Below are 14,913 nucleotides of genomic sequence, written 5' to 3'. Positions count from 1 at the left end.
CGCACGCACTTGTGACTACTTATAAAATACCTCTTTAAAAAAATATATGTGTTTGCAAGTGGGGAAAGAAACTATTTAGGAAGAGGGGAGGGTTGGGGGCTGGGAGTGGAAAGTTTTTACTATATAGATTTTTGTACCATTTCAACTTGCACATCACAGAAGCCAAGGGAAAAGAGCACTACTGAAAGAAACAGTGTATTGACAGTGAAACACAATACTTTCATGAAGTGACCTTTCAGTGTGTGCTTCCTATTAATTTAAATGGCATCAGGAAGAGCTTCCAATTTAGTGTTGTGTCTTCCTTCAGCACACAACAGTACTGGAATCTTTTTTTTTTTTTTTAACTTTCCATTTGTTCTGTTAATTTGTTTGATGAAAAAACACGTACTGAGTTCCTACTATGAGCAAGCAAAAATTGTGAACCAACAAGGGTTCAAAGGACTTGTTAAGGAAAGCACAGGTCCTTTACCCTTCAACCAATGGGTCTGGGGGACATCACTGATAGTAAATTCTCTCCACCCTCTCTCACCTGCATGTGCACTCCTTGCTATATGAAGAAATGACCCAGAAAGAGGTCAGCCCAGATCACTGTCTAAAGTTATACAGAAAAGTTATCATGGGGTGGGGGGTGAGGGGCACCTGAGTGGCTTAGTCAGTTAAACATCCCACTCTTGATTTCAGCTCAGGTCATGATCTCAAGGTGAGAAGACTGAGCCTCACGTTGGGCTCCCCCAGCTCTCTCTCTCTCTTTGGAAGGAAGGGAGGAAGGAAGGAAAGAAGACGGAGGGAGGGAGGAGTCAGTCAGTCATTGGGCCATAAAGGGGTCTCCACTCAGTAGAAAACAAGGGGTGAAGGAATGGGTTGTGATACTATGCTGCAATGGGCTGAGGGGAGGGGAACAAAGAAAATCCTAGTCAGAAAGAAGTTTTGATGGGCACTGGCTACTGTGATGGTTAATTTTATATCACAGGGTACCCAGATATTTGGTCAAACATTTTCCGGGTAAGGATGTTTTGGGATGACATTAACATTTGAATTGGTAGTCTGAGTAAAGCAGGTAGATGAAACTCCCTAGTGTGGGTGGGCTTCATCTAATCAGTTGAAAGCCTGAGGAGAACCAAAAGGCTGACCCTTCCCAGAGTAAGAAGGAACTCCTCCCTGACTATACTGGGACATCAGTCTAGCCCTACCTCTCTTTCCACGTCAAACTGAAACATGGGCTCTTCTAGAACTGGCTTGCATAATGGAACTTAATACCATTAGCTCTCCTGGGTCTCCAACTTGCCCACTGCTGATCGTGGGACTTCTCAGCCTCGGGGATCATGTGAGCCAATTCCTTCTAATAAATCTCTTTTTATACACACATACACTATTGGTTCTCTGGAGAATCCTAACAACTAATAATAACATCACTTCAGATTTTATTTCCTCTTTGATCCAAAGAAAGAATATGTCTGGGGCAGGGAGGGGGGAGTCCCACATTCACAAAAGACATTATAGAAGGGCATTAAATAAGCAATTTAAAAAAAGAAGCAACAGCAACATCCCCCAACAATGGGGAATTTGGGTCAGAAAATCATCGTACAGCTACACATTAGAGTATTGTGTAGCCAGTAAAGTGATAGGTAGAACTAAATTTGTAGAATGACTGATATAATACTCTTATAAGGATAAAATGTATATATGGTAGTATATACACATCGATACATTTACAGCTCTAGAAATATGTTTACCACACACTAGTAATAAGAAACAGAATAAGAGGTTGTTTTGTGGTTGTACCATCAGCTTACTTTTATTTTCTGAATTTTCTACAAAGAATGCAGATTACTTCCTCTCATTCTTAAACTTGAGGGTTATTCTTGAGTTTCCTGTGCTTGGTGGCATCCAGCAAATCCATTTAAGCTTAGAACAATGGATGGTACAACCATGAAGATTATGGCTACAGAACAGACATGTTTTAAAATATGAGAAAGAACAATGTAACTAAACAAAATCATGAATTGTGAAGAAGTGGTTTAATTTCCTCATTTTCAAATCTAGTTGTCACCAAACCTCCATGCATACATGACTGCATATTTGCTTCTTTACACTTAACTTTAAAGATTTAAGAACTATTCTCTCTATAACAGAAGGCATTACCTGAAATTCAGAAATTAAATCATTCTAGTTTCAGTTTTTGTTCTGTTTAATGCAAACACAATTTAACATAATTAGTTTAACTTAAAATAGCATACACAGCATGATCCCTTTCGTTAGTCTTCCTACTGCCTTGCCCTGCTCGAGACCCCAAATATACTCACCTAGCTTATCTATTGAATATAAGAGATGGCTGGGATTATGTTCATACAATGACTTTGTTGAGATTTTTAGGATGATTTCCTAAACTGTTATGCTTTTTAATTAAATTTTAATATTAAGTATGTATCAAAGAAAAAGGAACATCACCTTTCTATAAAAGAAACGAGAATTTAGAAATACATATATTTTCAAGCTTCTTTTTCCGGTAGAGCCCCATCTCCTTCTGCCATTCATTACTCATCTCTATGAAAACAAACCCACAAATGTATTTGCCACTGAAACGTAAAAAATGTCCAGTGAAACTTGTCTCCAACTAACTTAAGTGGGATCAGGAAAGCACCTGTGGCACTTTATTTTCTTAACAAGGATAGGTTTTTGGCGTGTCTGTGGCACCTGGGCCCTCACAGGCTAAGCATACTTAGGTGATTATCTTGCAGAACAAGTTTTGTATTTCTAAAACCAAGATACACATCATTTACAATGCAAAATGATGATTCTACACAATATACATGTCCAATTAGCTCTAAAATTTAAGTAAATCACAAAGTCCTGTAGCAAGTTCCACAGAACACTATTTCTAAAAGTTTAAAAAATAGGAAGTTAAATAAAGAACCTTTATTATCCTAATGTGAACTATAGATTTAAGATGAGAGGTTGGGGGGCACCTGGGTGGCTCAGTGGTTGAGCGTCTGCCTTTGGCTCAGGGCGTTATCCCAGGGTCCTGGGATGGAGTCCCGCAACAGGCTCCCTGCAGAGAGCCTGCTTCTCCCTCTGCCTAGGTCTCTGCCTCTCTCACTATGTTTATCATGAATAAATAAATCAAATCTAAAAAATGAGAAGTTGGAGGAGACAATAAGCAGCTTTGTCTCACTCATGTCAGCCCCTTTCATACTGTAAGTCTAAAAGTCTTCAGTGAGGGGTACCTGGGTGGCTCAGCAGTTGAGCACCTGCCTTTGGTCCAAGGTGTGATCCTGGAGTCCCAGGATCGAGTCCCACGTCAGGCTCCCTGCATAGAGTCTGCTTCTCCCTCTGCCTGTGTTTCTGCCTCTCTCTCTCTCAGTCTCTCATGAATGAATAAATAAAATCTTAAAAATAAAATAAAAGTCTTCAGTGATATTTTGAGGACTGCTGATCTAAGTGGTTTATGACTCAGAAAGCATGTTTATGCATTAGAGTAATGGCCAAGCAGAATCAAGAGCAATAAACTTTTCAGAAACACCTACATATTGTTTTATCTTTACATATTTTATTTCTCAACAAACTCATGCTTCCTCAAAGATTTCTAAAGATCTGGAATCCTCACTGAGCTTTCCCTAAACCTGGAAGTGGTGGCAATATTTTTTCCATAATAAAATGCAAAAGGATGCTCAAGTTACCATAAGTACAAAAACAGAAGTGTACTGCACTAAATATAGATTACTAATCAAGAACTCTGTACTAACCTCTCAATTTAACTAAAGTGTGATTGAGGATGCCCTCATCATTGCTCAAGCAGTTGTGGTATCTTCCAATATGACATTTTGAAAAGGTACACCATTTAAAAATGCTTGAATAGAAATTATTCTCTGAATTTACATATACATATATGCAAAGACTCCTGTGCAAGAACATTTACCACAGCATTTATTTTCACAGTAGCTCCAAATTAAAGTAGCTCCCAAAAGGCCTATCAATAGGAACTAGTAAAGACATTGTTACATTCTTTTATTAAAATAATATTCAACTCTTAAGAATGAGACAAATTTATACAGGGTAATATAGAACAATCTCCAATTTACATTGCTAAAAATATCTAGGTACAGAAAGACACACACACACACACACACACACACACACACACCACACATAAAACCTCCCATTTATGCCTTAAAAAAAGGTGGCAGGTACTACAGACTTGGGTAACAGACATGAAAAATAATTGACTGAAAAACTGTAGACAGTGTTTATTTTGAGCCAAAATGGAAGCAAGAGTCATTACTTTTGTTATATAAAATGCAGAACTATTTCCACTTTTTATAACATCATTATTTCATAATAATATAAAAAACTAATAATGAGGGGTGCCTGGGTGGCTCAGTTGGCTGAGCATCTTAATCTTGATTTCGGCTCAGGTCATGATCTACAGGTCATGAGATAGAGCCCTGCATTGCTCTCTGTGCTCAGCAGAGAGTCTGCTTGGGATTCTCTCTCCCTCTCTTAGGCCCCTCCCCCACCTCAAATCAATCAATCAATCAATCAATCAATCTTTAAAAAAAAGGTTTTGTTTTGTTTTGTTTTGTTTTGTTTTTTTAAGTGCTGTGTGAGTTGAAAGTTGCTGAAGGCAGGAGCATCTGGCTGGCTTAGTCGGTGGAAGGTGTGACTTTTGATCTCAGCGCTGGGAGTCTGGGCCCTATGTTGGGAATACAGATTACTCACAAACCAAAATCTTTAGGGGCGCCTTGGGTGGCTCAGTCAGTTAAGTGTCTGTCTTTGGCTCAGGTCATGATCTCACAGTCCTGGGATCTCACAGTCCTCCAGTCCCAGCCCACCCTGGGGCGAGGAGTCTGCTTCTCCCTCTTCTTTTGCTCCTCCTGCCCCCACTCATGCTCTGACTCTGACTCTCTCTCTCTCTCTCTCAAAGAAATAAAACCTTTAAAAATAAAATAAAATCTTAAAAAAAAAAGTTGTTGAAGCCAGGTGAAGGGTCTTGGAGGGTTCATTACCCTATGATATGTACTTTTATACAAACTTGAAATTTTTCATAAACATTTTTTCAGTTTTATTGATATATAATTGACAAACGCAAGTATAATATATAGTACAATGTTGATAATTTGATGTATATACACATTGAGTTAACCTGTCCATCACTGTAAACATTTACCCTTTTTTGGGAGAACTCTCCCAGTCCTACTCTCAGCAAATTTCAATTTTACGCAGTATTATCAACTAGTCACTTTTTTTTTTTAATGTATTTTTTTTAATGTATTTGTTTTTAAGTGTTTCCCTCTCTTACTATATGCTGGTTAAGCAGCAAATAGTATTTTTTTAATGTATTTTTTTGTATTTTTTTAATGTATTTGTTTTTTAATGTATTTTTAATGTATTTTTTTTAATGTATTTGTTTTTAAGTGTTTCCCTCTCTTACTATATGCTGGTTAAGCAGGTTAGCATAGCACAGCATCAAGTAATTCACAGACCACTGATGAAGAAAATAACACTTTATAGATCAAGGGTATTTTATAATCAAGCTTCATGATCATTAATTCATATCTATGAGTTCTTGTAATCCTTATTTCTAAGGCAGAACTTTACATACATGCTGTAAATATATACACACTGATAAAACCCAAATCATTAATTTGTTACATAGAAAGCAACTATGGAATGATTTAAATTGAACATAGTGAGTGGCACAGTTTTAAAACATCCATTTTCGCTAATGATCTCTTACGTATGATTATTTATTAGACTGCAAGCACGTCTGGCAGAGATGCTTTCTTCACAGTAGTTTCTTCTCTACGTAAGGACAGCAGGAAATTCACTCGCAAGGCATGCACGTACCCACTCAAAGGGCTTTGCAATCTTAGCAATGTTAATTTTCTTAGTGAAGTAGGACTTCAGAACACAGAACAATACCTCCTTCAACTTCCCACCTTTCTTAGGTCATCACCTAGTCTGTCTTCTGTTCCTTTCACTCCTTCCTTCCTAGAAGTACAGCAGAGTGAGTAATCATATAGGCTCTGAAGCCATTTCTGTGCCAAACTCCTCATGCTGCCACTCAAGTAAGCCCCTGGGTCCCCCATCCCTCACCCAGCTGCTCCATCCTCCACCTTCCATCTTCATTATGATCGTTCTGCTTTTAACCGACACGATGATATGCAGCCCCTCCAAACTCCCAAAGTTATTTCCCAAAGCTGTATCACCCTAATTCTGCTCTCAGGCTGCTTAATTCCCAAGTCCAGTAACTTCTCTCAGTGTTCATCATACCCTGCCTCTCTATATCATTTGACAATAACAATGCTATTCTAGACTCTCTTTCTCTTGATCATCATCTGCTCTTTTGGCTTTATCACCCTCTTGTAGACGATGCCAAAATCTCTACTTCTGGTCACCATTTCTGGTCCCTGACAAAGAATTCCCAGCTACCAATAACATAATTCCACATGGTTTAGATTACAGGTATCTCAAGTTTACTACACACACAAGAAAAATGATCTTATTCTTCTTTCCTACCCCATCAATAGTCTCATGTTCTTTATCTAATATCATCTCTTCTAATACTGCAAAGAACGTTTAACCTTCACTTTCCCTCAAAACACCTACTCCCATTTGTTGAGTTCTACTAATTCCATTATCTACCTTACTTTCTTCTCCAAGCCCATCCACTGTTAATGTCCTAATTCAAGACTCTTTTCATTCCAGCCTGAATTATATACAATAGTAAAATGGTAGTCTCTTGCCTTTAAAGACTTTTTTTTAAAAGTAATGTCTACCCCCAACATGGAGCTCAAACTCACAACCCAGAGATCCAGAGTCACATGCCGTTACCCACTGAGCCTGCCAGGCGCCCCTCTAGTCTCCGCCTTTAATCTCTTCTCCCTGAGAGGGTTCAACCACTGTGTTGTCTCTCACAACATCCTTCCAACCCCTTAGAATCTGACTCAAGCATTTGTTTTCAGTCTTTTTCTTCCTTCCTCCCACCCGTAAGCTCTAATCACATGGAACTTCTCTCACCACGTAAGTATGTCTCATGCACTATCTGTCTAAAAATAAGTTTATTGCTTTTATTATAAGTTTGGTGACTACCATATCATCAACTTGCAGAATATTCTACATTTTCCTTTATGTTCTCTTATGTTTTATCTGTCTCCACAATTCCGCCCTGGTGAAATCCATTTCTGTTCTTTGGTGACCTGCAGTAACTTACCAAGGTGGATTCTAAAGCCATTACAGCTTTCTAGATCACCATGTTACTAACCTCTCTCTTAGTTTTTAAGACTTAATTTTTTTGAGAGCACTTTTAGGTTCACAGCAAAATGGAGTAGAAGGTACAGATTCCCCATATACTCCATCCCATACTTGCATAGCCTCCCCACCAGAGGGGTACATGTGTTACCACTGATGAACTGACAGTGACACTTCCTCATCATCCAAGTTCTATAATTTACATTACGGTCGACTCTTGGGGTTGTACATTCTGTGGGTACGGGCAAATGCACGATGACATGTGTCCTCCACTGCAGAATCACACAGAGGATTTTTATTGCCCTACAAATCCTCTTTTTTGGGCCTATTCATTCATCCACCCCCAGCCCCAGGCACCACTGGTCATTTTACTGTCTCCATAGATTTACCTTTTTAAAAATATCATAGAGTTGGAATTATACGGTATGTAGCCCATTCAGATTGGTTTCTTTTTTCTTTTTTTTCCAAGTACTTTATTCCCTTTGGACATTTTGTATTATAATGGTTAATACAAAAGTTAAGAAAATATTTCAGATTTATAGGTCACCTCTACTCACCAAGGGTTCAGCCATTACAACTTCAATTTTCTTTTCAGCCTGAACAGCAAATTCTGCAAAGAGGCTCTTGATGACATATTCACCAGGCTTGACATCTGGGTCAATTGTAATGCTTGACATGATGATATTCTTTTTTCCCAAAGTGGAATGAAAGTTAGAGGAAGCACAGTACTTATTCACTTTGCTGACTGGTGCTGAAGCTAAAAGTAAAAGAAACAAAAGAACTCTAATTATCAACACAATAATGAGACCCATCATAACCACCCTATCTATCTATCTACTTACTTATTTTGAAATATTTTATTTATTTATTTATTTGACAGAGAGCACAAGCAAGGGGAGCAGGTGAAGGAGAAGCTTGGTGGGGAGCTCAATGTGGGACTCAATCCCAGGACCCTGGAATCATTACCCAGGCCCAAAAGCAGAAACTTAACCAACTGAGGCACCCAGGTGTTCCATAACCACCCTATTTAATATGCATCCTGTCCCTAAATCCCATCCCGATCTCCCAATCTGTATTTCAATACTCTATTTTTGTCTATTACACTTGCTACTTTCTAACAAATTGCCCAACTATAATTTAGTTATCTGTTTTTTTTTTATTATGTACTGTTTTTCTCTTGATCCTACTAATGTGAATTTCCTAAGAAAAGGGATTCTCTTCTGTGCATTTTGTTCATCAATGAATCCCAAGTACCTAAAACAATGTCTAGCATATACTGGGTATACAATAAATCCATAATGAATAAATAAATATGAATTCTAAAAGTTATATGTAATGAAGGAAATAAAACAAATGTGAATAAGGAATAGAGACTGGCATTGATAGATACTATTGGAAAGCATGAGCATGAAAAGGCCTCACTGAAGAAGCTACATTTGAACTCATCCAGATGATGAAAAAGAGGCAGCAAGGCAAAGCACCAGGAACAGAAAGCACTAAATTGAGTGTGCCTGTCTGATAAACTAAAGGACCAGTGTGGCTGCAGCTCAAGGGAAGAAGCAGGCAGGAGTGATGGGTAATTTGAGATAAGGTCAAGATCATTAGTCAGGGATTTAAAACCTTGTGGGAAAATCAGATCTTATTCTAAATGAAATTAAAATTCAGTGGAAAGTATTAACTTGGAGAGGGATAGGATCTGGCTTCTCTTATCCTCCCAAGAGAGAATGGATGGGAAGAGGGCAAAGGGAGAACCAGGGAAGCCACTATGCAGGTCCAGGAGAGATGATCCCACCTCAGGCTAAGAGGATGGAATGGCACAGGAGAGGAGAGGACCTGACATTTGTCACGTGTTAGTGACTTTGGCATCAAGGTAAAGGAAAGGAATGAACAATGACTTGTAGGACTTTCGTTGCAATCATACAAAGGACAGAGGTGCCATTTATTCAGATAGGGATGTCACAGTGCCTGGCATATAACACACTGCACCAGCTGTGGCACAAAAAGAGCACACGCTGACTGCTACACGCTTTTAATCTTCATAGGTTTTGTTCTCTTGACTGCCTGGCTTTCCATCTGTGGTTTATCTGATCACCTCGCTCTTTCAGCTAGCTGCTTAATACAGACCCTCCCATTCTCCTACTTCAGCTGATGTCATCCCCTGTGGCCTAGACTATTCACTGAAAACCTGCAAGTTTGCACTTCTCTACCCCAACCTGATCTCCAAGTAATGCCCTTTCGTATGCTGTTCTCAAAGCAAACCCTTCCATGAAGGGGGAAGCAGAACACAATCGAATGCGAAATATCTATTTGTGTGTGTGTGTACATAATTGCAGTACAACAAATTTATTCTAAATATATACTCTCCAAAATCATAGTTGTTCTATCAAGGAAACAAAAAGCAACTAACCGTACTCTACCAAACACAGTGTGCCAAGATAAATAAAAGTGACTTGTGATAACACCAAAAGAAAATTTTAGAAAGGAATACAAAGTCAGATTACAGCAGTTACTTCAGAAAAAATAACTGCAAATTAAGAAAAATATTTTTGAAAGACAGCATTTCCAAATAATTGGCTTCCTTTCATGCCCTAGTCATTACATTTATTTACTTATTTTCCACAAAATGGAGTATTTTTCCTCCAAAATTAAAATGAAAAATTATTTTTTAATATCTAAGCATCATGTGTGACTAATCTAAAGAATATTACAAATTGTTAATATTGTGCCTAAAACTCAATATCTTTGTATCACAAATTAAAATATGGTATGTATTGTATTCTAGAACTAAAATTATATAATAAGAACAATTCAAAACAAAAATTCACAGTCCTTTGAACACAGTACACACTATTTATTTTAAACAATGACCTATTTGTTTACTCTGTTTCATGATCCAACATTGTGTATTATAAAAGAGAGAATCTGTTAACTGTTTTTGTGCAAAATGGAGATCTTAAAAGAAATTATTTTGGATCATTAAGAGAACTCTATATTTTATATCCATATGATGTTGGATAACTTTAGGGAATCATAAAATAGTAAAACAACAACTACTCAGAATTTTCAGAAGTTTTATTTACATTTGAGACATAAAAAGGAAGATATAATATTTTCAAGATTTCGACCTAAGGTCATGGTTACAAAATATATCTTTTCTTTTAAATAAGATTTGTAGGGATCCCTGGGTGGCGCAGCGGTTTGGCGCCTGCCTTTGGCCCAGGGCGTGATCCTGGAGACCCGGGATCGAATCCCACATCGGGCTCCTGGTGCATGGGGCCTGCTTCTCCCTCTGCCTGTGTCTCTGCCTCTCTCTCTCTCTCTGTGTGACTATCATAAATAAATAAAAATTTAAAAATAAATATAAATAAATAAATAAGATTTGTAAGCCCTGAAATAAGACTTATAAGATCATAACAGTTACAAAGTTTCCTTGGGTTTACTTTACAATAAAAGTGACCAAAGAAGTCGCCTTGTAATAGACTTGGTACTTATATTTTAGGTGAGTTATAACCTCTAGGTATATTGATGAGGTATAACCTTTTTTAAATGACATTATTTTTAACAATTTTCTTCAATAAAGAAAAAAAAAACTTTAGTTAAAACCTCTCAGATAATTTGCCTTTACCATCTTATACTTCCTAAAAAGTATAAATTAAGCATAAATAAATATTCCTACATATCAAAATTGCATATTTGCCAACTGAAATTTGCCAATAAAGCCAAAAATTTTAGGAAAACCTGCACCTGTCTTCCAAATAAAGATTTCTCTTCCAAATATCTGCACTATCTTCCAAAATAAAAATATTTCAAGTTTGGAAAAAGATCCAATCTTTATTGGATTTTTAAATCAAATAAAATCAAACAAATTAATTTATTTCAATTGTATTTCTTAATATTTCATGAATGCTGGTTGACTACTCCTACCAAAAAGTAACACAGAACAAATCTACTGATTGAAATTTCAGGTCATAAAGCAATCTAATGTTGATGTTATGAACTGGCAAAATAAATCATCTTTATAATCTAATAAACAGAATGATCTATAGACTGTTGAAATGGCATTATCAAAAAATACTGAATGACATGGGAAAATGTTCAATATATAGAATTAAGTGCAAAAAGGTCATAAGACAGTAAGTATATAAAACCAAAATAAAATTAAAAGGCAGGAAGATTATCTGCAGCATAGAACAGAGTTAATCAATTTACTTCCATCCAGAAAGCACTAATGAAGTCAGTTAGAAAAAGACCCTCACCCTCAAACTGAAAACTAGATAAAAGATGTGAACAAGTTAAAATACTTTGCCTCGCTAATGTTTTTTAAAGAAGTAAAAATTAGATAACATTTTTCAAAGTGGTCTCCCTCCCCCTAATTTTGTATTTCACTATAATGTTCAGCTTCAATAAAGATGTGTGAATTTTTCTCATATTCTGCTAATAGTTAAAAAAATAAGGGTGATCACTCTAAGATGAAAAGACTAGTTTCCACATAACTAGATTAATTTGACATCACCTGACCACTTGAATTAAATATTTTATAAATGTAAAGTAGCAGTATTTCCCTACATATTATCATGAAATTTTGAAAACTTTATGTAAGCTTATGAGAGAACAAAGACAAAACTGTTAGAGCATAATTCTTAAGAACACAACTCAGGCATTGAATTACAAATTGTAAAAACCCAATGTCATATTAAACACCCTTGGAATATAAATCTGCTAAACCCTAAATGCTAATAATGAGAATAAAGTAAGACCTGAATAATTAAAATATGGGAATATAAACTAGCATGCCTATTCTTTCTTTGGGATAAAATACAGGTAAAAAATCATTTATTTTTGTATTTTTGTACAGCTCATTCTATATAGCACTATATTTAGCATATTTACTAAAATCATTATGTTTTTCATGCTCTTAAGACTCCTATGCCTTTATAAAATAAATTTAAGTTCAAAGAGAGCAGACAAGTGAGAAGAGACATAACCTCTAAAATGAGACATGTTTGGTTTTATTACTTTATAGCATTGATTCTCAGACTTTTTTTTTCTGCCTCCACTGTTATTATGCAAGCACTCTCAACAGTAACATCTCTCAAAATATAGATTGATTCTCAACAATTGGGATATTTCAGATAGGGACTGGTGGGGGCAGGTAGACGTAGTTTAAAAAGATCCCAGTGGAGTCTGTGAAAAATGTCTACAGCATCCTTACCCCCAAGAACAGGTCTTTAAGAATAAAGATTGTTACTTTATAGTCAGTCACAGCCTATATATGTACATGCATATGTTTATGTATAGAAATGCAGAAATATAACAAAGTTCCATACAACTGCTTACTATTATAAGTATTACTTACTCTGTGGGGCATCTGGGTGGCTCAGCCTATTAAGGGTCTGACTTTTGGTTTTGGCTCAGGTCATGATCTTATGGGTTTTGAGATTGAGTCCCACCTCCATTCTCTCTTTCTCCTCCTCTCCCCCAACTCATTCTTTCTCTTTCTCTCTCTCTCAAATAAATAAATCTTTTAAAAATTATTATTACTATTATTACTTAAACTGGCTAACAATAAAATTTTTGATGGCCACCCAAGGAGGGAAAAAAACGTATGAGGTAAATGGCCTTGGAACAAGGACAAATGTAAAAAAATATTTCTGCATTAAAAAAAGCAAAACCAAAATTCTCAGTTTAAAAAGCAAGCCTATCTGGGATGCCTGGGGGGGCTCAGTGGTTGAGCGTCTGCCTTTGGCTCAGGGCATGATCCCAAGGTCCTGGGATCGAGTCCCATATCAGGCTCCTTGCGTACAGCCTGCTTCTCCCTCTGCCTGTGTCTCTCATGAATAAATAAATAAAATCTTTTTTTTAAAAAAAAGGCAAGCCTGTCCCAACAAGTTCTTCTGTGGATAGCAACCAGCTGATTCTAAAGTTTATATGGAGAGGCAAATGACCCAGAATAGACAACACAATCCTGAAAGAGAACAAAGAAACTGGAGGACTTACACTATCCAACATCAAGGCTCACTTTATAAAGTTAAAGAGACAGTGTGGTATTGGTAAAAGAACAAATAGATCAGTAGAACAGAACAGAGAGCCCAGGAAGAGACCCACACAAATCAAGTCAACTGATCTATGACAAAGAAGCCAAGGCAATCAATGGGAAAGGAGACTTTTCCACAAATGGTGCTGGAATAACTAACTGGACATCCACAGGCAGAAGAGAAAGAAGAGGAGTCATTTACAAATGACAATGTAAAGAGAATGAAAAAACAAGGACCAGATGGGGAGAAAATCTTTACAAAACACATATTTGATAAAGGATTGGTATCCAAAATATATAAAGAATTATTCAAAGTCAACAAGAAAATAACCCAATTTTTTAAAATGGGCCAAATATCTGAACAGACCCCTCAAGAAAGAAGGCATAGAGATGACAGATAAGGATTTGAAATGGTGCTCCAGATAGATCCTCTGTCTTCAGGGAAATGCAAATTAAAACAACGAGGGCAGCCGGGGTGGCTCAGCAGGTTAGCACCCCCTTTGGCCAGGTCATGATCCTGGAGACCTGGATGGAGTCCCACATCGGGCTCCCTGCATGGAGCCTGCTTCTCCCTCTACCTGTGTCTCTGCCTCTCTCTCTCTCTGTGTCTCTCATGAATAAATAAATGAAATTTAAAAAAATAACTTAACACTTACCACTTAAACTTACCACTACATGTCTATTAAAATAGCCAAAAATCTAGAACACTGAAAACACCAAATGTTGGTGAGGGTACAGAACGAGAGGAACTCTCTTTCCTCATTGGTGGAAATATGAAATGGTACAGGCATTTTGGAACATGGTTTAGAGGTTTCTTACAAAACCAGACATCCTCTTACCATACAACCCAGCAACCATGCTCCTTGGTGTTTACCCAAACGAGTTAAAAAATACGGCCACACAAAAACCTGCATATGGATGTTTATAGCAGCTTTATTTGTAACTGCCAAAACTTGGAAGCACCCAGGATGTCCTTCAGTAGGTGAATGTGAAAACGCAAACTGTGGTACATCCAGACAATGGAACATCGTTCAATGCTAAAACAAAATGAATGATCAAGCCAGGAGAAGACTTAGAGGAAACCTACACGCGTAATATTGAGTGAGAGAAGCCAGTCTGAAAAACTACATGCTAATGATTCCTGATGTGACATTAAGGGAAAAGCAAAGTAGGGAGGCAGTAACAAGATGCGAGATTGCCAGGGGTTGGAGGGAGAAAGGGATGAAGAGGGGAGCACTGGTGATTCTGACAAACCCCAAACTCTTCTGTATACTGTAAAGATGGAAACATCATCCTATTTGTCAAAACCCATAGAATATACGAGACAAAGAGTGAACCCTAATGTAAACTAAAGACTTTCGGTGATTATGATATGTCAAGTAGGTTCATAATTGGGGTGGGGGCGGGATAAAGGGGTACACAGGAACTGTCTGTACTTTCTGTTCACATTTTCTGTAAATGTGAAACCGCTCTAAAAAATACAGTCTGTTAAAAAAAAATTTTTTTTTTTTTATAACACAGAAAGAAAAGCCCATTCTATCTCTGTCAGCCAGAACCAAAGATGCCTGGGAAGAGTCAAAACAAACAACAGCTCAAGCTAAAGCTTAAAACAATAATGTGCTTGGATCAAG

At 37.2% G+C, this 14,913-nt stretch overlaps 1 protein-coding gene across 14 annotated transcripts in view; it reads right to left on the bottom strand.

Moving 5' to 3' along the window:
- The window catches only part of FRYL (FRY like transcription coactivator), a 253,042-nt gene that overhangs the window by 131,593 nt on the left and 106,536 nt on the right, over window positions 1-14,913 (bottom strand). For all 14 annotated transcript variants that reach the window (XR_011999897.1, XR_011999900.1, XR_011999898.1 and 11 more), the window contains one exon: window positions 7,806-8,005. Coding sequence is in view for 9 of the 14 variants with exons in the window: in XM_072749041.1 (XP_072605142.1) it covers window positions 7,806-8,005 (200 nt within the window). In the remaining 5 variants the exon portion in view is untranslated. The remainder of the gene's footprint in view (window positions 1-7,805; window positions 8,006-14,913) is intronic.

The sequence above is a fragment of the Vulpes vulpes genome, chromosome 2, assembly GCF_048418805.1.
Source record: "Vulpes vulpes isolate BD-2025 chromosome 2, VulVul3, whole genome shotgun sequence".
Classification (NCBI taxonomy): domain Eukaryota; kingdom Metazoa; phylum Chordata; class Mammalia; order Carnivora; family Canidae; genus Vulpes; species Vulpes vulpes.
This window is presented reverse-complemented; position numbering and strand designations above follow the sequence as displayed.